This window comes from Haliotis cracherodii, unplaced genomic scaffold (assembly GCF_022045235.1).
Source record: "Haliotis cracherodii isolate W230 unplaced genomic scaffold, xgHalCrac1.p SCAF_18, whole genome shotgun sequence".
NCBI lineage: Eukaryota > Metazoa > Mollusca > Gastropoda > Lepetellida > Haliotidae > Haliotis > Haliotis cracherodii.
The window spans coordinates 27,925,041-27,947,298 of NW_027266273.1; the positions used below are offsets into that span (position 1 = coordinate 27,925,041).

Sequence of the window (22,258 nt, forward strand, 5' to 3'; positions counted from 1 at the left end):
TCCCATACTATCACTTCGACTTGTGACAGTTGTGGAGCTAAGATGACTGTTGAAGGAGACGCTGTGTGACAAGTTACAGACATGTAAGTCATTGTATCAACGCTCTAGGGGAACTCCCTGAGTAGAGTTGAAAAAAGGTGTTGCATTTCTTTAGTGTGTCAGCATAAACATGGCAGGTCCGTGGTGGCATGTGTTTTAGCCTTATTGAGTCATCCAATCATTCAGTTTTGCACTGCTTAGATAAATAGGTAGGTATGTTCATGAAATATTTCATTGTTATTTGAAATTGTTTATGACATTGAGAATTATTCTTGAGAAATATTGTAGTCATTTTGACTCACAACCTGGGATATTTTCAGTTTCTACAACTGAGCGTGCCTTTTCTGGCTACATTGTCACAGTTGGCCCATAAAAGTGACATTAATCTCTTCTTGATGCTTTCGCCACATTGTCCTGCATGTTTGTCTTAAAACCATGTGTCAGTTATTCGGCAGGTGCCTGTCTGGAAATCCAAGAGCTTAACCTCAACCAGTGATACTTGTCCACATGCTTACGACTGCGTCTGTTTGAGGATGTCTTAACATAGCAAGGCCATGATAAATAATTTATTACCATCATATTGTCCCCGTATACCTACAGACAATAGTCCCCATTGTTTCCTTGCTGAATTAGTACACCATATTCTAACACACAAATAGTCCATGTTTCTGTGCTGAATTAGTACACCATATACATACAGACAAAATAGTCCCATACTGTTTCCTTGCTGAATTACTACACCATATCCCTACAGACAAAATAGTCCATTATATGCACAAAATAGTCTGTGTTTCTGTGCTGAATTATATGCACAAAATAGTTCGTGTTTCTGTGCTGAATTACTACACTATATTCCTACACACAAAATAGTCCGTGTTTCTGTACTGAATAACTACACTATATTCCTACACATAAAATAGTCTGTGTTTTGGTGCTGAATTACTACACACAAAATAGTATGTTTCTGTGCAGAATCACGTCCATCCTGAGTTAATGTTCACAGATGCATTGAACACTTTGTTTTAATAAATATAAACGCATATATGTAAAATAAGATGCCTCCTTGGGATGGAAATTTCAGTATTTATAATATTTAGGAAGTGCTCTACTGCCGCAACTTACTCAGGGGATGCTTGTCGTGAAAATATTTCCCAGTGCAACCAGAATTGATTTAGTCATTGTAAAGTATATAATAGGATGCAGCGCCCGTAACCTGTACATGATGTAAGGACCCGTGAAGATCCGGGAGAGAATAGGTCTTCAGCAACCCATGCTAAAAGGCACATATGCTTGTCGTAAGAGGTAATTGACAGGATCGGGTGGTCAGGCTTGCTGACTTGGTTGATGCATGTCATCATATCCCCACAGCGTAAATCGTTGCTCATGATGTCAATCACAGGATTGTCTGGTCCAGACTTCATTAGCTGGTTGAAGACAGTTTTGGGGAAAATAAGTGAAGAAAAAAAGCACTTTGAATTTTTTTTTGTCTTTTGTGTACTGATATGGTAAAGTCTGTTAGGGCTGTGGGTACTGGAATGGGAAATACATCCATCATCAATTTATTCAAAATGTGTGTTTACCTTTTGGTTTAACATGAAGTATCGGTACGTTTCATACAAAATATCTGTTTATGCGAGACATCAAATGTATGTATGTTTTAAGACACATTTTACTCCAGTGGTAGTATTATATGTGTGTAAAAAATAATTATTTAATGTGTCTGCTCTTGATTTGTAGACCAGAGAATGGCATGCGTGACCGAATCAGCTGACATCAAATAATACCCTCCTTGCATGGTCATGTGACACAGGGGGCACAGGTGTCCCAGTCGTCTAAGGCGCCGCGATTCGCTGTGCAGAGTTGCGTCCCTTGGGCACACCAGAAACCTATGATTGTGGGTTCAAATCCCGGTTAGCGCCGATTATGTTTCTAGGTTTGTAAGCACCATACCCGTGCTAGTGGGTTTCTCCAAAGTGGTAAACGTCGGAGACCTGCATCACTTCGGGCTTTCCTCCCACATTAAGCTGACACGCCGTGATATAACTGGAATACTGTTAAAAGCGGCGTTAAAACCAACTCACTCTATCACTCATGTGACACAGAGGAAAGCACTACACTGGCAACAGTGGTTTGCTTGGCTTTGTCAGCAATCATTTCTGCATTTGGAACGTTTGTCTTGGTTTACACTGAAATAACGATGATGGGTGTCATTGTGGACATCTTCCTAGGGCAAGGGAGTTAACTGACCATAAAGTGCGCGCTGTGAATAAAAGAAATGCAATGAAGTTTTGAATTCATAAACACCCTCGTCTTTATGCAACTTTTGTATCACTAAAACACTGCACAAAACATTTGCATATTTTTCACACTTCAAATTATTTTTTGTAAATGCCTGCCTTGATCTATTTCTTTTAAAATGTCATTTCGGGGAATCAGTGACTGAACCTCCATTATACACCTATTTTATTCTAAAGGAATCCCAGTATATGGGAGTTTAGTCTTTTCACTGGTATTTTAGAGGGGGGAATTGGTTGATTCTGAATATGTTATCATGGTAATGTGTGTGTTGACAAGGAATATCAGCTGAATCTGTGACCATGGTAATGTGAATGTTGACAAGGAATATCAGCTGAATCTGTAACCATGGTAATGTTAATGTTGACAAGGAATATCAGCTGAGCATTCCATCCCATCAGGTGCACTAAAGGGCACTTGTTCAGAGTATTGCATTATGATATAGGGCGCGGTTGGGTTTCCTGTTAACTTGGTGTTGGCTTGTCTCGCACACACCTGTCAGTGGAGTAAATCCATATTGACCCATAATGTTAGAGATGGGTCAAGATGGATGAAATGTTGTCATAATGAGAGAATGAAAGTCTGAGTATTGATGAGCATTATTGTCACAGTTTGCACTTCTATATTGTCAGTACTTACCAGGTCTGACCTGGGCCCCGTTTCACAAAGTGATCTTAGTGCTACGATCATCGTAACTTGCATACTTTCTCAAACGGGTCCTTGACCCACATGCACAAAGAAATTTTGGCTCTAAAGTATGAGAGTTATGATGATCTCAGACCTACAACAGTAGCACTGTTAAAGTATGGGAGTTACGAGGGTCTTAGTACTACTGTTGTAGGTCTATGTTAAAGTATGGGAGTTACGAGGGTCTTAGTGCTACTGTTGTAGGTCTATGTTAAAGTATGGGAGTTACGAGGGTCTTAGTGCTACTGTTGTAGGTCTATGTTAAAGTATGGGAGTTACGAGGGTCTTAGTGCTACTGTTGTAGGTCTATGTTAAAGTATGGGAGTTACGAGGGTCTTAGTGCTACTGTTGTAGGTCTATGTTAAAGTATGGGAGTTACGAGGGTCTTAGTGCTACTGTTGAAGGTCTATGTTAAAGTAAGGGTGTTACGAGGGTCTTAGTGCTACTGTTGTAGGTATATGTTAAAGTATGGGAGTTACAAGGGTCTTAGTGCTACTGCTGTAGGTCTATGTTAAAGTATGGGGGTTATGAGGGTCTTAGTACTACTGTTGTAGGTCTATGTTAAAGTATGGGAGTTACGAGGGTCTTAGTGCTACTGTTGTAGGTCTATGTTAAAGTATGGGGGTTACGAAGGTCTAAGTGCTAAGATTGTTTTGTGCATGTGGGCTCTGGTCTTGATTGTCACACAGGGTGTCTGTAGGAGCTGTACTTGTGTGGTGTACTTGTGACAGTGTGTTGTGCTGCCCAAGGCTGTTGATACATGTGTATAGGTGTAAAGTATTCCAGATCCTGTTTTATTTTTTTGACGATGTGTGTGATGTGATCATTGTATAAACTCATCCTGGTACCAGCTACCTTCATCACCTGGCCTTGACCCCAGGGAGCTCTTCAATAAACTTGAAGGTCGACTCACCGAGTGTCTGTGTTTTGTGGCCCTAAGTTTATTTGATGTTAATGTCGCACTCAGCAATATTCCAGCCAATATGATGGTGGCAAGCTCTGGACCAGACAATCCAGTGACACTGTGAGCAACATCCCACACTGTCAGGATACACGCAATCAAGTAAGTCATTGAGCCAGACCATCTGATAGTTTGGTGACCTTTTCAAAGGTCAGTATCAATCACTGGATTGTCTGGTCCAGAATCGATTATTTACAGACCGCCATCATATAGATGGTATATTGTTGAGTGCAGCGTTAAACAACAAACAAACTAAGGTCAATACAGTTAGTCGCCTCTAATGGCAATGGGCTGCTGCAGGCCTATTCTCTACCCAGATCTTCACGGGTAAGTCATTGAGCCAGACCACCTGGTCAATACACTAGGCTATATACTAGCTGTGATATCGGGAGTCCCCACATGGTTTAAGACTTGTCGGAGATACTTGGGTGGTTATAGTTTGTGATCTTGTGTGTTCTCGTACCCTGATGTATGTCATCAAAATTTACTGGGTTTAATGTTGTGTTCAAAACTATTGCGTTTACACAGAAACATGCACATGTGCATATCTGCCTGGACTAGTGCCGGTTTGGTCCTGAAAGACCTTGTCAGCACCATGCTCAGTTTCTCCGGAGTGGTCAACATCTGAAGCCATGAGAAGCTCTACTACAAGATCCAGATCAACACATACACAGTCAGGGAACTATCTGTGATTTCAAACTTAAGTGGCCTTGGCAGCAAACTGGGAAAACATGGTAAATGTTCAAAATAGGAAATTAAGAACTTCAGAAAAATTCCTGACTTCAGAAGTACTTTCACCATGCATTCAATGCAATACATCTTCCCGACTTAAACTGACTTTAAAAGTCCAGTTTCCACTCTTGCCGAACTAGGCTGGAATTACTGAGCTCGATCGTTGCGTCGCCAGTGGCTATAACCAATTATGTTTCTTCTAAGCCTCTCCTATGGACCAATCAGATTGAACCTCTCATATCACTTATGGTGGCACCCAGTCAGGACGATCTGATTGATAATCAAGATCTATATTGTGATAAAAGGGGTCTTACATCGCGAAATGCATCAAATCACGTGAGCACCTTGATCAAAAACATGAAAGGATTTGGAAAATATCTGCTGACAACAAATTGGCGATGCACATGCTTTGCAAACCCTGCAATTGATTGAAATCTGCACGACAGTTTACAAACTGGATTTTGATTTCGGTGCGCGATTTTAATTGGACTATGCATAGGCTCGTTAGTCCAGACAAAACGTAACTCCATAATACCATCCTAGTTTGGGAAGGGTGGAAACTGGACTTTTATAGTCAGTTAACTCCTTTGCCCTGGGAAGATGAATGCCATTATGTGTAACGGAACACTGAATACTATTCCCCCATATGCCATTATGTTAGTTACGGCTGTAATTGCATGCATTTGTGATGCCAAGTTGGGAATTCTTACTGATAATGTGCTGCAGACTTCAGTGAGTGAGTGAGTAAAGTTTACGCTGCTTTTAGCAATATTCAAGCAATTTCACAGCCAGTGACCCCAGCAATGGGCTTCGCACATTAAGCGCATGTGGGGAATCAAACCCGAGTTTTCAGCGTGATGAGTGAACATCTTAACCAGTTGGCTACCCCACTGTGCCTGCAGACTTAATGCTGAATATTGGCCTCCGAAGTGGTTGAGAGGAATTGACCTGTCGTACCTGCACCCACTGGACACCGGATGTCTACAGGGTTCATCTCATAGAAACACAACACCAGGTGAAAATTCACAGAAGTGTATCACCAGTATCAGCAAAATCTGTAATTACAACATCCATGTGTATGGGCCATTTGACATATGAAAATAGTGTATATATACAATTTAACAAATTTATTCCATTTCGGAAAGCACCATGATCAAGGACCAGCACCATGATCAAGGACCAGCGCCATGATCAAGGACCCAGCACCATGATCAAGGACCAGCACCATGATCAAGGACCAGCCCCCGATTCAGTAATTGTCTGCCTTCATTGCACGTGGAGTGAGTGAGGGAGTTTGTGTTAACGCTGCTTTGAACATTATTCCAGTTATATCACAGCATGTCAGCTTTAAGTAGGAGATAAGGCTGAAGTGATACACGTCTCCAATGTGAATCCCACGAGCACGGGCATGGTGCTGATAAATCTAGAAACATAATCAGGATGAACTTGGAATCGAACCCATGATCATAGATTTCTGCCGTGCAACTCTGCAGAGCTAACTGCGGCGCCTTAGACGACTAGGCTACACATGCCCCACATGAGCAACTCAACCAGACCTTGTCCTAGCTACGATTGCCTTACAGAGCTTCATGTAAATACCTGAGTCTTTGGTATGACAAACAAACACAATAATCACCAGGCTATATCGCCGTACGAACATTAGACTCTGGTATTGTGTAGAAATGTGAGATGCATTTTTCTGTCTTACATACAGTCAGACAGGACAAAAACTTACAGTGATCCATTTCAGACAATGAGTGAGTGAGTGAACCTAGAAACATAATCGGGGCAAACTGGGATTCGAACCCACAATCATAGGTTTCTGGCGTTGCCAAGGGAAGCAACTCTGCACAGTGAATTGTGGCTCCTAAGACTATTCGACCACCCGTGCCCCCTCAAACAATGAGACATGGCTTTAAGAGTTTCCTGTTTGAAACTTCCATAGGTATGGGTTCAGCTCTGAGACAGACATAACAGCAAAATGGATAATGTAGATACAGCGAGAATGTTTTTAAAAAGGAAATTATTCATCCACCAAAACAGCATGCAAACCAGGTTACCATGGTTACACTGAACACCAAACAAATATACGTGATAAATATAAAACAATTCTCTCACCACCATGGAAACAATAATCTTTACCACACATACAGTGTGTATATCACCTGTCTAAAGGCACAGAATGTTGCATCTTCAGTGCTCAGTTACTGCAGGAGACTCGTAAGGTCAACTTTGAATAGTGAATGAGTACACTTACGCACACATCCTTTCAAACTTAGGTAATCGTTACCAATATTTAAGCCACAGTACAGCCAGACATAGGTTCCACACAATCTTGGCAACCCCATCTAGGCTACCCCATCTTGGTCCCCCATCTTCGAACCTCATCTTGACTCCCATACCTTGGCAACCCCACCCTTGCTTCAGGGTCAAGTGAACATTATTGGCCAGTGACAGAAGCGTAGCCCCATGCTCTTCATTTAGTTTCAGGTCATTGACCCCTGCCACTGGCCTTGTGGGTATCCAAGTGTAGACAGTATACATCCTTTAAATAACAAGTCATAATCCGAACCTCTTGGTCTTCAGTGTTTTCATATTGGTAACAGAACCTCACAACACACATTGTGATTGTCAACCTCTCTTCTCAACAGTTCATGGAGACTTGCAGCAACTCATACAACACATAACAACTTTATAGACACAACTTGGATTTGACTAATATGTACATACCATATTCGACGTAATAAGCGCTCAGGGCGCCCTCAAAATTAGAAATAGGGGGCTCTTATTAGGATATTATTTTGTCGAGAGAAAAAACCAGTTGAAAGATAAATTTTGTGGTTAATGCCTGAAATGTTTATATACGAGAGATACATTTTTCCAGAATTTAATTGCCCATATTTAAGGGTGCATATAACACACGCGTACGTATTATACGCGAATAAATAAGTATTGTGTACATTGATCAATCGGAAAGGGTGCTAATTGGGATTGTTCATGAGCCAATATATTACCAAATATCGCCGTGGGCGCTTATTAGAGCGGGGCACTTATTATGTCGAATACGGTATTACATTACACTTGAAATAACAACACCTAGAGTAATCAGTAATGATAAGATATATCGAGGAACAAGTTATTTATTACAGTTAGGTGTGATGTTTCGGTGTAATTTCTAACACCGTTATCCAGCAAGCGATTAATGGTGTTGAAACCTACACCGAAAAATCAACCCTTATTGTAATAGAGAAGTTGTTCATCCATATACCTTAACATTACTTTGTACTCCAACTTCTAAATGTCCCTCAAAGAAACTTTGATTAATCGTTTCAAAACTTAAGCCTTAACTAAAATATTGAGGTTAAAAAATGAACAAGTATTACACATTTTATCAGGCATATCATAAAAACGTTCAGCACAACCCATCTACACTCATTAAAAGCAGTCCATTCAGCATCCTCAGTGATAAGCTTTGGTACCAAAAGTACACAGTAACAAACAAATAAATACATTGGTCCCTGTGTGTGTTCTAACATTCAAGAAAGCTTCTTCCGTCCTTCTTGAGCTTTATCATTTCATCCACATTCATCCATTGACGCTCACTGATCACATCCAAACATCCTACACCTTGTCATTCAGCTAGGAGACGTCAGATCATTTGTTCTTCTTCTTTTCTTTGCCAAACACTGAGTCTAGCGCTAAACCCACAAACACCAACAAGGTTCCTACCCACTGTCGAGACAGCATGGGGTTGCCAAATATCAACACAGATCCTAGTATAGTGAAGAACTTCCTTGTTGTCGTGACGATGGAGCATGTGAGCGGTCCAAACGTTGTCACGGTGATGAAGATGAAGGTCTGAGGGTAGAAAAACATATTCATTGGTGAAACATCACTAAAAGTCACATCACTAAAATCACTGTTGGAAGGTATGTTGTGACTTTTGACATGCAGATTAATACATGCAATGGCTGACTCGGCGGTTCTCATACAGGCAACGAACATTGACACAGATCCTAAGTGACGACCACTGATATATGTTTTGAAGTAATATAAACAATAGCCCACCTGACCCCAGGAAAACACAGACAATATTCTTACTTAACAAACAGTTAGGCCATTAAGTGTCTGCTTGATGTGAGAAGAAAGCCCGAACAGACCGGAAGGAGACTTGGCGGGAAGGAGCATGGTGCTGACGAGCATGAATCTGGGGACCCCGACCAGCAGATCCTGGCACTGGATGGTAGACCTACCCGATCAGACTGACGACAGACTACTAAAACCCCAGAAACGTTTCAACACCAGATTGACGGTATACCTACCCAAACCCCAGGAACATTTCAACACCAGATTGACAGTATACCTACATTCAAGTATACCTACCCGATCCCCAGGGACCTTGCATGTATTAACACCAGATTGACAGTAGACCTACCCGATCAACAGGAACAATTCACCACAATCTAAGGGTACCTACCTGTCCCAAGGCACTTGCTATGGAGAATGAAATCATGTTGAAGTACACTGAAGGGTTGCGACCAGCAAAACTCAGGAACTCTAAACCTTCGCCTGTCATCACCAGACCTGCACAAACACAGAGTATCTTTCTTTTTTTAAACTATGTTAGATAGAACAATGCAGCACGTGTATATTAAGGGATCAATGAGCAATAAAATGTGAAAAGAAATTCCCATAAAAGTATATAATGTGACCCATCTGTTACCATACAATTACATCTATTGGAAAAGTGATTGTTTATGTTATGGCAGATACATGCTGTCACCAGACAATCCTTCATTTAATGCCAGCTGAGTGAGTGAGTGAGTGAGTGAGTGAGTGAGTGAGTAAGTGAGTGAGTGAGTGAGTGGGTGGGTGAGTGGGTGGGTGGGTGTGTGGGTGGCACGCTCTAGAGTATTGTTTGTTGTTTAACATCGCACTCTGCAATATTCATGCTATATGGTGGCTGTCTGTAATCCAGTGATTGATATGAATATCTATCTATGCAATTGGGATATGATGACATGCATCAACCAAGTCAGTGAGCCTGACCACCCCATCCCATTAGTCGCCTTTTACAACAAACACAGGTTGATGAGGACCTTGAGTCCACCCGGGTGGCCCCTAGAGTCCACGCTGGACGTAAGAAGGCAGTACATCTCACCAATGGCTAGCCAGATGATGGACCAGGCGTTGACAAACAGCATCATGCTGTATGCCCCTGTCTTATGCTCAGACCTCATCTTATCCTGGGACGCTCCTGTCAGACCATCCAAGGTCAAGGACACTAGCTGTAAAAGAAGGTCAAATTATGTCAAAACAACAGGATCCATCAACCAATGTACACTGATCTCTCATGGTGTACAATGTCCAGTAAGCTAGGGTGTGGGCACACCAGTATAGTCATTGGTCTGACATTGCATGAACTCAAATACTAGGGCTGATCGGAATTATCGCCCGATAGGAAGAAATATTAATGATTATCGATATGAAACTGTTGTCATCTATAATAACTCACATAAACTATTGTGATGAAATAAAGTTTAGACTTAAGGAAACAGACTTGTCATTGTCAATAATGTCCATTGTCAAAGATGGAAAACAATAGTTTTTGTCATATCTCAAATGTCCACGAAGTAATCCATGCATAAATGTGTCACTGCTCACCAGTGGCGTGAAATATGTTGATTTCTTTCGGAACTTTCTTGTTTATTTGCTGAAAGTTCCTTTTCCGATATTTATTGATAATTGATCGATATTTAGTTAGCGATTATCGATCTCTATGACCTACATCGATAGCCATCCCTATCAAATACTGTAACTTAATTTGATTTTATGTGACTTAGAGACAATGACACTGAGGCTGCTAACACAGGTGAGGTGCCGCAGTGGAAGAGCATCTGCTCGGAGAGCAAAAGGTCTGGAGATCCCGGGCCGCGTCATACCAAAAGACGTTAAAAGGTTGTACTTGTTGTTACCCTGTCTGGGGTCGACATTAAGGGGCTAAGACAAGGACTGGTCGGCTCGGAGTGAGTATACTACAGTGTCTGAGTGGGGTATTCATGTTTAACTGCGGCATGGTATATCAGTGGGCTGGCACTATAGAATCGGCATCAGTGCGGACTAGTACAAGTGCGTGCGAGCACGCACACACACACGCACACACACACATGTGCATTCACGCTACGATATAAGCGCAATAACCTTGGACGCTACGTTAAACCCCATTTCACCTCACCTAACCTCACCTGAAACGCTAGCACAACATGATATTATTCAGCTATGTTGCAGTAATACTCGGCACGCAAGAACTTACCAGCAGGAACTCGCCCATTCCCAGGCTAGAGTACTCTCCCTTAGTCCACATCAGTACAAGCACGAGTGTACGCACACATGCACGCACGCACGCACACACACACACGTGCCTCCACATTGTGATATAAGCGCAATAACTTTGGACGCTTCATGATATTATTCAGCTATGTTGCAGTAATACTTGGCACACAAGAACTTACCAGCAGGAACTCCCCCATCCCCAGGCCAGAGTGATCTCCCTTAGTTGTGTGGGCCTGGTCCTTGTACATAAACATGGCGACGCCCATCACGATCAGAAGCACACAGAAGTACTTGGCCATGGGGTAGCGCTTCCTTGCCAATAAAACTCCAAGAATCATAACAGGAATTGGTTTGATGGATTTACCGAGGACCTGAGGAAAAATGTGAAACTACATAACATCATGTGACAAATGTTGGACGAGAGTTGCTGTACATGTGTCAATCCAAGGTCCCTTCATAATCTGTGCTGCCTGTAACCATGGCAACCCAGGGATACATGACTTCAGTAGAAAAAGTTGTTAGTTGTAGTTATGACTATACTCAATACTAGAGTTAGCTGTAGTTATGACTATACACAATACTAGAGTTAGTAGTAGTTGTGACTATAATCAATACTAGAGTTAGTTGTAGTTATGAATATACTCAATACTAGAGTTAGCTGTAGTTATGACTATACTCAATACTAGAGTTAGTATTAGTTATGACTATAATCAATACTAGAGCTAGTTGTAGTTATGACTATACTCAATACTAGAGTTAGCAGTAGTTATGAATATACTCAAAAAAAGAGTTAGTAGTTTTGTTAGTATTGTAAGTATTGTTAATTTTGTAAGTATTGTTAGTATTGTTAGTATTGTAAGTATTGTTAGTTTTGTAAGTATTGTTAGTTTTGTAAGTTTTGTTAGCATTTTTAGTTTTGATAGTATTGTTATTTTTTTTAGTATTGTTTGTTTTGTTGGCATTGTTAGTTTTGTTTTAAAGAAATGTTTTAATTGACAAAGTGTTTTTTCCAGTGTCTCGCTTAAACCAGATTAAGACGGGGGTTGTCTCCAAAGCAAAGAGTCCATAATTCAGGGTTCACCAAATAAGATGTGTTATTACATGCAGGAGCATATACACTGATGTACATCACAGTTTATTTTCATTATTTTTGTAATTACAATATCTATTCACAAATACTTAGTCTGTCTCACAGTCCCTGAACCATATTATTTTCCCTTCCGCCCAGCCCTTATTGTAATGCTGTAGCCCTAAATGAAGCAAGTCTAGATTCCCCACAGTTCTGAATCTCCCCTCTCATTAGTCGAACTCAAACTGGAAGAGCTAGTCTGTCATGGAAGAGACTTGTGAATACACGTACATGTAGTTCTGAAGGCTTGCAGTGTTCATGTATGTTGATGTGCCTTTTTAGTCTGGTGGATTATAGGCATACAATAAGACTGAGGGGCTATTCACACAGGACGAGGCATTTCAAGTGTAATTGTAAAGACATCACGGTCAGATATAAATCATATTTCAATCATTGAAACGCTAATGTTTGAAATGCCAACGGTATGGCAAGCTGATTTGCTTTTCAGTCTCTTTGTGTCCCACGCCCACACTGACACAGGTATTATATGTGGTCCCAAAAGGGAGCATACCTTAGTTTTGTTAAAAGTAGCATGTTCACAACTTGACACATGCATCTACCTTTCAACAGATTTACAATGGGGACAAAGGGGAAAGCATGATTACAATTTCAATCTGTTGTTGTAGTATTGGTATGTTGTCTTAATTGTAGTGGTAGTAGTAGTAGTAGTAGCAGTGGTAGTAGTGGTAGTAGTGGTAGTAGTAGTAGTGGTAGTAGAAGTTTTGGTAGTAGAAGTAGTGGTAGTAGTAGTAGTAGTAGTAGTAGTAGTAGTAGTAGTAGTAGTAGTAGTAGTAGTAGTAGTAGCAGCAGCAGCAGCAGTAATTATTGTAGTTTTACTGGTTGTGTTTTAGGCGCATTAGGAATCCAGATGTAGTAGTAGTAGCAGTGGTAGTAGTAGTAGTAGTAGAAGTAGAAGTAGAAGTAGAAGTAGAAGTAGTAGTAGTAGTAGTAGTAGTAGTAGTAGTAGTAGTAGTAGCAGCAGCAGCAGTAATTATTGTAGTTTTACTGGTTGTTTTTTAGGCGCATTAGGAATCCAGATGTAGTAGTAGTAGTAGTAGCAGCAGTAGTAGTTAATGTAGTTGTTCTAGTTGTGTTTAAGGCACATTAGGAATCCAGACGGTCTATACGACAATTTGATACTATTCAAAATGAGTAATATATCACAATCTGATAACAAAACAACATCTGTTAACATATTAGTGGATTTTTAAGCATAAAATGATACTGTACTGTGTTATATGGCAGTGTAACTTATTGTTAAAAAATGACTGTAGATAATTGAAAAAACTGAAGATAATTGAAATGTATTTGAACAATGATTAGTTGTCAGGAATATAGTACTATTTAATGTTATCAGTGGTGAGGAAGTTATTATACTTAGATGCTCGAATTATCTGTAAACTTCCAGAATAGCAGATGGATGTCAAACGCTATAGAAACATGGGGAATATTCTGTGATGTTCAAGGGACACTGGACTGGTCTGGCACTGTGTGGAAAGTACTGGAAGCTGGTTAGACTATATTAGCAGGATGGATGTGTCCCCGTCTCAAGTCACAAAAAACAGTTTTTGTGTGGAGATCACTTTTCACCCTGGGGATCAGCCTTGGCCTATCTCGGAAGCTTTTACTACTGTTGTGGCGAGGTGATTCTTGTGACTGTTATTTCCGTTGCTTTCATAATTTTATACTGCCATTGAATATTGTACTACCATTCCATTGTGTACTGCCATTGTAATTGCTGTGCAGTAATTTGTATTGATTTGTAAACCTTAGGATTGCAAAAATTAAAAAACAAATACAAGACTGTATTAGACCAAAAGTACATTATTTTCATGTTTCCAACTCCTGCTTGCTACACTACTACGAGCACTACTGCCATTTTCAGTCTAAGTCAAAGTTGTTGCTGTGGAAACTCGAAAACATTTTTTTTTTAAATCCCAAACTATCATAAGGCACCAGTTTACCACTGGACCTATCTGTGTGCCAAGTTTGGTAAAGAAATATTGTACTGTTTTCAAGATCAGCTCCTACCAAAAATATTTTTTAAAAATCCCAAATTATCATTAGGCACTAGTTCACCACTAGACCTATCTATGTGCCACGTCTAGTTAAGATATTTTTCATGGTTCTGCTCCCGAAACGAAAAATGACAGACGGACCCATTCCGATATATACTGCTGTTACAGATGTACCCACCTGAGTCGGGTAGGCGACGTGTTGGAGGGCGTGGTTGCTGGCCAGCATGGCGCCCAGGTAGGTGAGCGAGCACATGGCATACAGAGTGCGCGGCGTGGAGTCACGTTCCCGCTGAAAGATCTTGCGAGCTGTAAATACATTTGTATTGAAAAGCTAAACTGTTCACATAATCACATCATACAAGAAACAGCATTATCACAATCTCCCACCTTGGGGCACATTAGAATTTTGTTTGTTCATATAGTAGTGAATAATATGAAGATCATGTTTAAAACTCATGTAACTTTAGTTTCTAAGAAAAAATGTCCCTGTTGAAAAAATTGACACTGTACACTAATTAAAACAAGGAAATTCTTTAGTTTTACAAAATACGTCGACATCAAAAGGCATCAGTGATTTTGGAACAGTCAACATTATTTTATAATAACAAGACTCCTGAAGTTGTTAAGCTTCAAAGTGGAACTTTCTCTAAATTTCCTTCAAAACAATTCAAAGTTCAAACACCAGAAAATAATTAATGTACTTCACCAGTGATACAACTTCAAAGAATTTTTATGCAATGGTCGAAGAAATTGTATCTGAAATTATTGTTTTATCAGGAATAATATATTCCAGAATCGTGTTACTTTAGTTGCAGCTTTTACTATATATGTATTTAAAATTATGTAAACCACAAGCGTAGCATTTTTGTACCGGTGATTGCTGTTGCAGGCTATTTTACACATGGAACAATTTGACCTTTTATCGTAGAGACTTCCCGCGCGACAGGTATTTCGATTGCGAAAATGTTATGTTGACATATGAATAAGCCAAATTGCCACAAATATGACTTTTAACGAGTCATATTATGGCATTTTTAATATATGGATCCATTCTTTAGCAACTAAAGTTTCATTGCGTCAAATGCGGTAATCTGACTGTAGTTTCTGTATCTCTTCACACACGATTTCACCTAACTTAATGAAAACAATACTAAATGAAATTTTGAATAAAATTAATAAAATATATTACAAACACATGTCCAGATATACCATGAATACGTTTTAATAACAAGATAGTATAATGATGAATTGTGTACTTCAGTTCGGTTTTGCTGACTGGTATTTCCGGTGTTATGTGCTTGAGGTGATCACCTGATAATGTTTTTTGAGATGGGGAAAAACATCTGTCAGTGTAAAACCTTAGCTTAATAAAAATGTAAGTACGTTTTGGGGAGCCATGTGTTACCACACGCTATAACCAAGTTAGCGGTTTATTGAAAGGCACAATAGCGAGGAAACGCTGTACTTGAGATTTGCGTTCCGTATCGTGGCGCATTGATAAATTGGCCCATGTTTATCGTATATCGTATCATGGGTCAAGTATCGCGATGCATCGGAATATCGGTGTATCGTTTCACCCTTAGTTTGATACATATACAAAGATTCATATCAAATTGTTAAACGGTTTCTGAGTAATGCTCTGGAATTTAAACGTGACAGATGGATGGACAGCACTCATTTCTGTATCCCTCTTTCACTTCGTGCCTGGGGATAACAATCAAGGACTCCAGGACTGTACACTATATGGATTTCCTCCACACAGAAGTGAAGGTCTGTATCGCGATGTGACCCTCATAAGTATCCATGACCATCTCAGTAGCCTGCTACTGCTAAAGAGGTGGTTTGGGGAGCCTAGTGGTTAAAGCATTCACTTGTCAAGCCGAAGACCTGGGTTCGATTCGATATGGGTACAATGTGTGAAGCCCATTTCTGGTGTCCCCCGCCGTGATATTGATGGAATATTGCTAAAAGCGGCGTAAAACCATTCTCACTCACTCCTACTGCTGAACACCACTACCAGCGGTTTCAATAACTCATATCCAATACCACGACTGCCTCCTGTTTTTTCCTCATTCTTGTCAGATTAAAATGGATTTAGGAAGCAATAGTAAGCATTCTGAGAATGTGTATGTAAAGTGTATATTCTAACGAAGATTACGTCAAGGACATTCCAAGGGCAGGGTACAGATGCAACTCAGTAATGACTGACTCCCCACACAGAGGATCTGTGATCTTGGGACTCAATATGTATGTGCAGCAATATTCTCTGGACTGCCTCCTAATCATGCTAATTTTAATGATAAAAACACAGCTTCAGATAATTCCTCAGCCTGTCTGAGTGTGCTGGCTTGATTGACATGCAAGAGAAACAGCGACTTACCACACAATGCGAAGATGGCATTGATGATGCACTGCACAAACACCAGGGCGAGGGTGAAGCGGAACTTCTCCTGGGACTCGCCTTCTCCATACTTCCCCTTGGTGCTGAAGAAGAGGATTCACAGGTATATCATCAGTTACCATGGTTACAAACAGCGTTAATAGCGGACCTAGTACTCTCGGAAATAATATTTACTCCCAACAAGCCAGACTAGCATTGTTTGTTGGTTTGCTGTTTAACGCCGCACTCAGCAATATTCCAGCGGTCTGAAAATAATCAAGTCTGGACCAGACAATCCAGTGATTGATATCACGATCATCGATCAACACATTTAGGATATGATGACGTACATGCCAGGCTAGCTTGTGACTGATATTTATAACTAGCCTGTGTTGAAAGTTGCAGGTTCAACTTTGTAAAGACTAACGACATGATTAAGTTGATAATCTTTATCGTTGTTCTCAGATGTTCTCTACTCTGTGCCTCTAATGTTTACAGCTTTACTATGACAATGGCAGCAATGACATTTTCTACTAGATTGTCAGGCAGGTAGGAATATAATTCCCCTATCCTGACATACATGTTACAAGCCAGGCAGCTAATTCGGACAGTGGAGTGGACAAATTAGTGACTTGTACATTTCCTCAAAGCAAACAGACACATGTTAATCTACTCTTTTAGCATGTTTAGCAAGCATATTTTTTACAAAACTGATTTGTCGTTGAAGATCATGGTATATATCTAAGTGACAACCAGTACCAGTCGACATGATCAATAATAAAGTCTGGACTAAAAACATCAATGGCTGATATTAGAGACATCAACTTCCAACAGTACTTATATTCCATTCATTTTTTCACAGTTAACCAACAGTACTTACCCCGGGGTAACTTCCCCGAATGTGTCCCAGTTAACCAACAGTACTTAACTTCCCCGAATGTGTCCCAGTTAACCAACAGTACTTAACTTCCCCGAATGTGTCCCAGTTAACCAACAGTACTTAACTCTCCCCGATGTGTTGCAGTTAACCAACAGTACTTAACTCTCCCCGATGTGTCACAGTTAACCAAGAGTACTTAACTCCCCCGAATGTTTCACAGTTAACCAACAATACTTAACTCCCCCGAATGTTTCACAGTTAACCAACAATACTTAACTCCCCCGAATGTTTCACAGTTAACCAACAATACTTAACTCCCCCGAATGTGTCACAGTTAACCAACAGTACTTAACTTCCCCGAATGTGTCCCAGTTAACCAACAGTACTTAACTTCCCCGAATGTGTCCCAGTTAACCAACAGTACTTAACTTCCCCGAATGTGTCCCAGTTAACCAACAGTACTTAACTCTCCCCGATGTGTCGCAGTTAACCAACAGTACTTAACTCTCCCCGATGTGTCACAGTTAACCAAGAGTACTTAACTCCCCCGAATGTTTCACAGTTAACCAACAATACTTAACTCCCCCGAATGTTTCACAGTTAACCAACAATACTTAACTCCCCCGAATGTTTCACAGTTAACCAACAATACTTAACTCCCCCGAATGTGTCACAGTTAACCAACAGTACTTAACTTCCCCGAATGTGTCCCAGTTAACCAACAGTACTTAACTTCCCCGAATGTGTCCCAGTTAACCAACAGTACTTAACTTCCCCGAATGTGTCCCAGTTAACCAACAGTACTTAACTCTCCCCGATGTGTCGCAGTTAACCAACAGTACTTAACTCTCCCCGATGTGTCACAGTTAACCAAGAGTACTTAACTCCCCCGAATGTTTCACAGTTAACCAACAATACTTAACTCCCCCGAATGTTTCACAGTTAACCAACAATACTTAACTCCCCCGAATGTTTCACAGTTAACCAACAATACTTAACTCCCCCGAATGTGTCACAGTTAACCAACAGTACTTAACTCCCCCGAATGTTTCACAGTTAACCAATAATACTTAACTCTCCCCGATGTTTCACAGTTAACCAACAGTACTTAACTCCCCCCAATGTGTCACAGTTAGCCAACAGTACTTAACTCCCCCAATTGTTTCACAATTCAGATCATATCTGTTGGCAGTTACCATGACGATCAGTTTATCTGCAGAATGACTGCATAGAAAATACTAGTACCTGATGCATACACATGATGAAGTCTGTCATATATTCCATACAGAAGATACTGCTTTCCTAGACTGATATAGTCATAGCATGATTAGCATAAAATCATTATACTGCACCTGTTGTCTGTGAATACCTGTGCACGGATTGAATGTCAGAGTATCACAGAACTATGAACACGAATGAAGTTCAGTAGCTCACCTGATCATTCTGATACCCCTGTATGCTGTCTAGTGCTTCTCAGAGCTCCAGATAACTTTTTGAGCAATTGCGTTTTTACTCTAGGGTTTCTATTTCAATTGGGTTATTACATTTTTCATTGGGTAACCAATATTTTTTCACTCATCTATTCATCACTCTAATGTTGTTTTTTTCCAAAATTAGTGATCGTTTTAAGATTTAAAAAATATGAAATAATGTTTTAGATGTATATAACTGTTCTAAATATATAGGCTAAGTAAATTAGCTCGTAATCATGTTTCGGATATTAGCTCCTTTGTATGCAGTGTTTCCGGTCATATTTTTATCTGCCGGACAGATGAGCCAGCAATGTACCAAAATACCGATCATTTGTGATTTAGTACTCTCAACAAGTGCATTCTCCATCGCGACTATCGAGTCCGAATGAGTGTACGTTTCTCCCTGTAAATGTTCACATCCGTTCCGCTGCTGCAGTTCGATTAGTTTAGAAAACTTGGAGGTAGCAATATTTTCTTGAGACATGAATAAAACTGTGTTTAACATTGCTGTTAATTTCTCGTCAGATTTGTCTGCTGCCACCTACATATGCGCTGCCATTGCATTTTTGTGATACATCGTTGTAACGGCCTGATGATGAGAGGTGCTGTCTCTATGATCTTTCAAAGCAGAATTCTTGAGCTTAATACAACCTTTAGTGAAACCGTTAGATTTTTTTGCTGCCTCGCAGATTCGACAAAATATTATGATTTTGTTGCCCTCCTCCTCAAAACGTAGCCACTTGAATTCATTCGACCACTCTGCATTAAACTTTCGCAGTACAGATTTCGTTTTCTTTTTCAAGTCTGGTTCGTTAGGCATTGTGTCCGAAGATTTCGAGGTCGAGGGAGTGTTTGATTCAATACATTCGATCGCGTCAGCCGCATGTTTCCGTTTCAGATTAGCACTAGACGTCTCCACCCCAAAGAAAGTGGAAAGATTCTTCTGCTTCGCCTTCGACATGTTTAATCTCGTGGCACAAGGCGTCAGAGATCACGTGATTACCAGCATCATCTATCAAGACAATATTATCCAATCAAAGCAAAGCGAGTTAATTGGTGCGGGATAGTCATGCTATTAATAGACTGGGGTTTCCCTGGAATGCGAGACAGACGCTTGCGTTTCTGTGTTTGATGAATAAAGCCTATCAATTTATATGACAAATTTGTAAGGCAAGTAACTGTTGACATGATCATATCTTAAAACAAACAATGTTTTATCGGACATGTAGCCGACAACGTTCATATTTATCGGCTTGTTGATATTTTTATCGGTAAAAAACCGTCAATTACCGGAGAACAGAAACACTGGTATGCATGCTGGAAAAGCTTCATTGGGTATTTACGCATGCTGCGTTTAATACATTTGAGTTTTCATTCAATGCATGCGTTTCTGTATGCAAGTAAATTGAAAGTAATTGGGTTTTGAATATGTTTTTTGGGGGGGGAATTTTACGCAAATTTGCTGCTTATCTGTAGCTCTGGCTTCTTTCAGTAATCTTCAAATAATACTTTACATATGACAATAATGCCAATAGTGAGGTCATGATACTCAACAAATGACAATGGTAAGGACGCTATACCATGTATACCATACATTTGACAATAGGATCCACCAGGGGTTTATCTTGACCTGCGCAGAGGCTGATATTTGTCCCTAAGTCTGTAGCAAATGTAAAGAAAGAATTCCCAAATTGGAATTTAAGATTTCCCAATTCATGTTAGTATTTAGTTATATCTAATAGAGGTAACTGATAACAGGATCAACACACATGGTAAAGTGCCTGCCAAGGGATGTTCAACTAGCCCGACCAAGGAAACATAATGTGCTAGGCAAATGAGAAAACATAATCCTCATGAAAGTATGAAAATTGGTGGCATCAACATTGAAACTTAGAAAATGTGTGGTGTGTTTGTCAACTACAGATGAAGTCATTTTTCTAGTCAAGTTTTATTCTTTTCTCCAGTTGATGCTTGGCAAGTAAAATTTTTAAGTTTACTTGCCCTTCAGGAAGTAGGAAATTTTGGTATTTGAACACATGCGCCAGCATAAGGCACTTAGTTTAGAATCCTTGATAAATATCTGTCCACATCAGATTTACATTTTGTAGTGATACAGCTTGAATATTGCTGACTGTGACCAAAGACAACATTTGTTTATTCTGATGTACAATCTGGTAATCAGTTTAGGAATCGTGACCTGCTAGATAATTGTTGCTTGGCTTCAACAGATCAATGAAGTAAAGAAATTTAACTACTATGGTGACCCCTCCTGCGTGCGCCCTTGCTAGCATACTCTATTAATTAGTACCATACTCGTCTTGGGGGCGTGTATGTTCCTCATTTGATAACTAGGCTACTTTGTTTATTTATAGGGGAAAGAAACGCCTCTTCGTTGCTTGAATGTTTTTTTTCCAATTGAAACGTGCCAAAGAACGTCTACCTAGGTGAGCTAACAAACACCTACTGGGCCAAGTACTGGTAACAGCTGTATCATCTCCTCAATACTGACAATGACAGTGACAACAGAGCATACCTTGGAATCCAGCTGTTGACTATTTTTTTAAGTTGATAACACATCCCTAATATAGAAGACATATAAATACAAAATATACGTAAGTATCCGCATGATTGCTATGATTAAGACATAGATAAGACATACACTATACACGGCTGAGACAGTGTCGCCAGAAAACTTACATCTTTTCTTGCAGGATTCCGTAATAAAAGTAGCAGACGAATATTCCACCGGCACACACCAACAGTTTAAAACGACCGGCTTCTGCCATTTTGCCCGTCGGCGTCTTATCCACTTGTGGCACTGGCACAGATAAATCTATATCGCAGTCTCGATTCAGCTTATCGTACTGTGGCTCTGACATAGGCAAATCTTTGCCGGTAGTTGAATTCTCGCGGAAGTCGGTTTGAATGACGTGTCTCAGTTTTAGTCGACCACCGGGCGAACACGCACCTGCTGCCTTACATGTTATTCCTTTAAAACTTATTTTACTTTTGAGCAATCAGACATTTGGATTTACGATAAGGATTATTGTACTATTCATTTTAAATATATTTATTATTCTATAGAAAATTGAATATTTACTAGTTATGCATGTTTTCACATGCACCACATTTATGTTGATTATAAATTTTCAGATCAAACTGCATGTCATTAGTTTTCTCCTAGTAGTAGTACACGTTTGTTGCCAAACTCCGGAGCAAATCTATAGGTACACGTGATTGGTTATATTACAAGTGACGTCATTTACTAGTGATTTAAATAGATTCTCCTCCATCTTAGGGATTCCCCTTCCCAATTCATGGATGTGGAACCA

General features: G+C 40.0%; 1 protein-coding gene across 1 annotated transcript; it reads right to left on the reverse strand.

The window, feature by feature from the left end:
* Window positions 1–5,757: 5,757 nt before the first annotated feature.
* On the reverse strand, window positions 5,758–21,882 carry LOC139465955 (solute carrier family 35 member B1-like). Its single transcript, XM_071247968.1, has 7 exons — window positions 21,624–21,882; window positions 16,575–16,678; window positions 14,373–14,500; window positions 11,227–11,418; window positions 9,876–10,002; window positions 9,192–9,298; window positions 5,758–8,572 (listed from the first exon to the last, which is right to left on the reverse strand). Exons 1-7 carry the CDS (start codon window positions 21,803–21,805, stop codon window positions 8,369–8,371), a joined length of 1,044 nt encoding a protein of 347 aa, XP_071104069.1. The 5' UTR covers window positions 21,806–21,882; the 3' UTR covers window positions 5,758–8,368.
* Window positions 21,883–22,258: the final 376 nt, after the last annotated feature.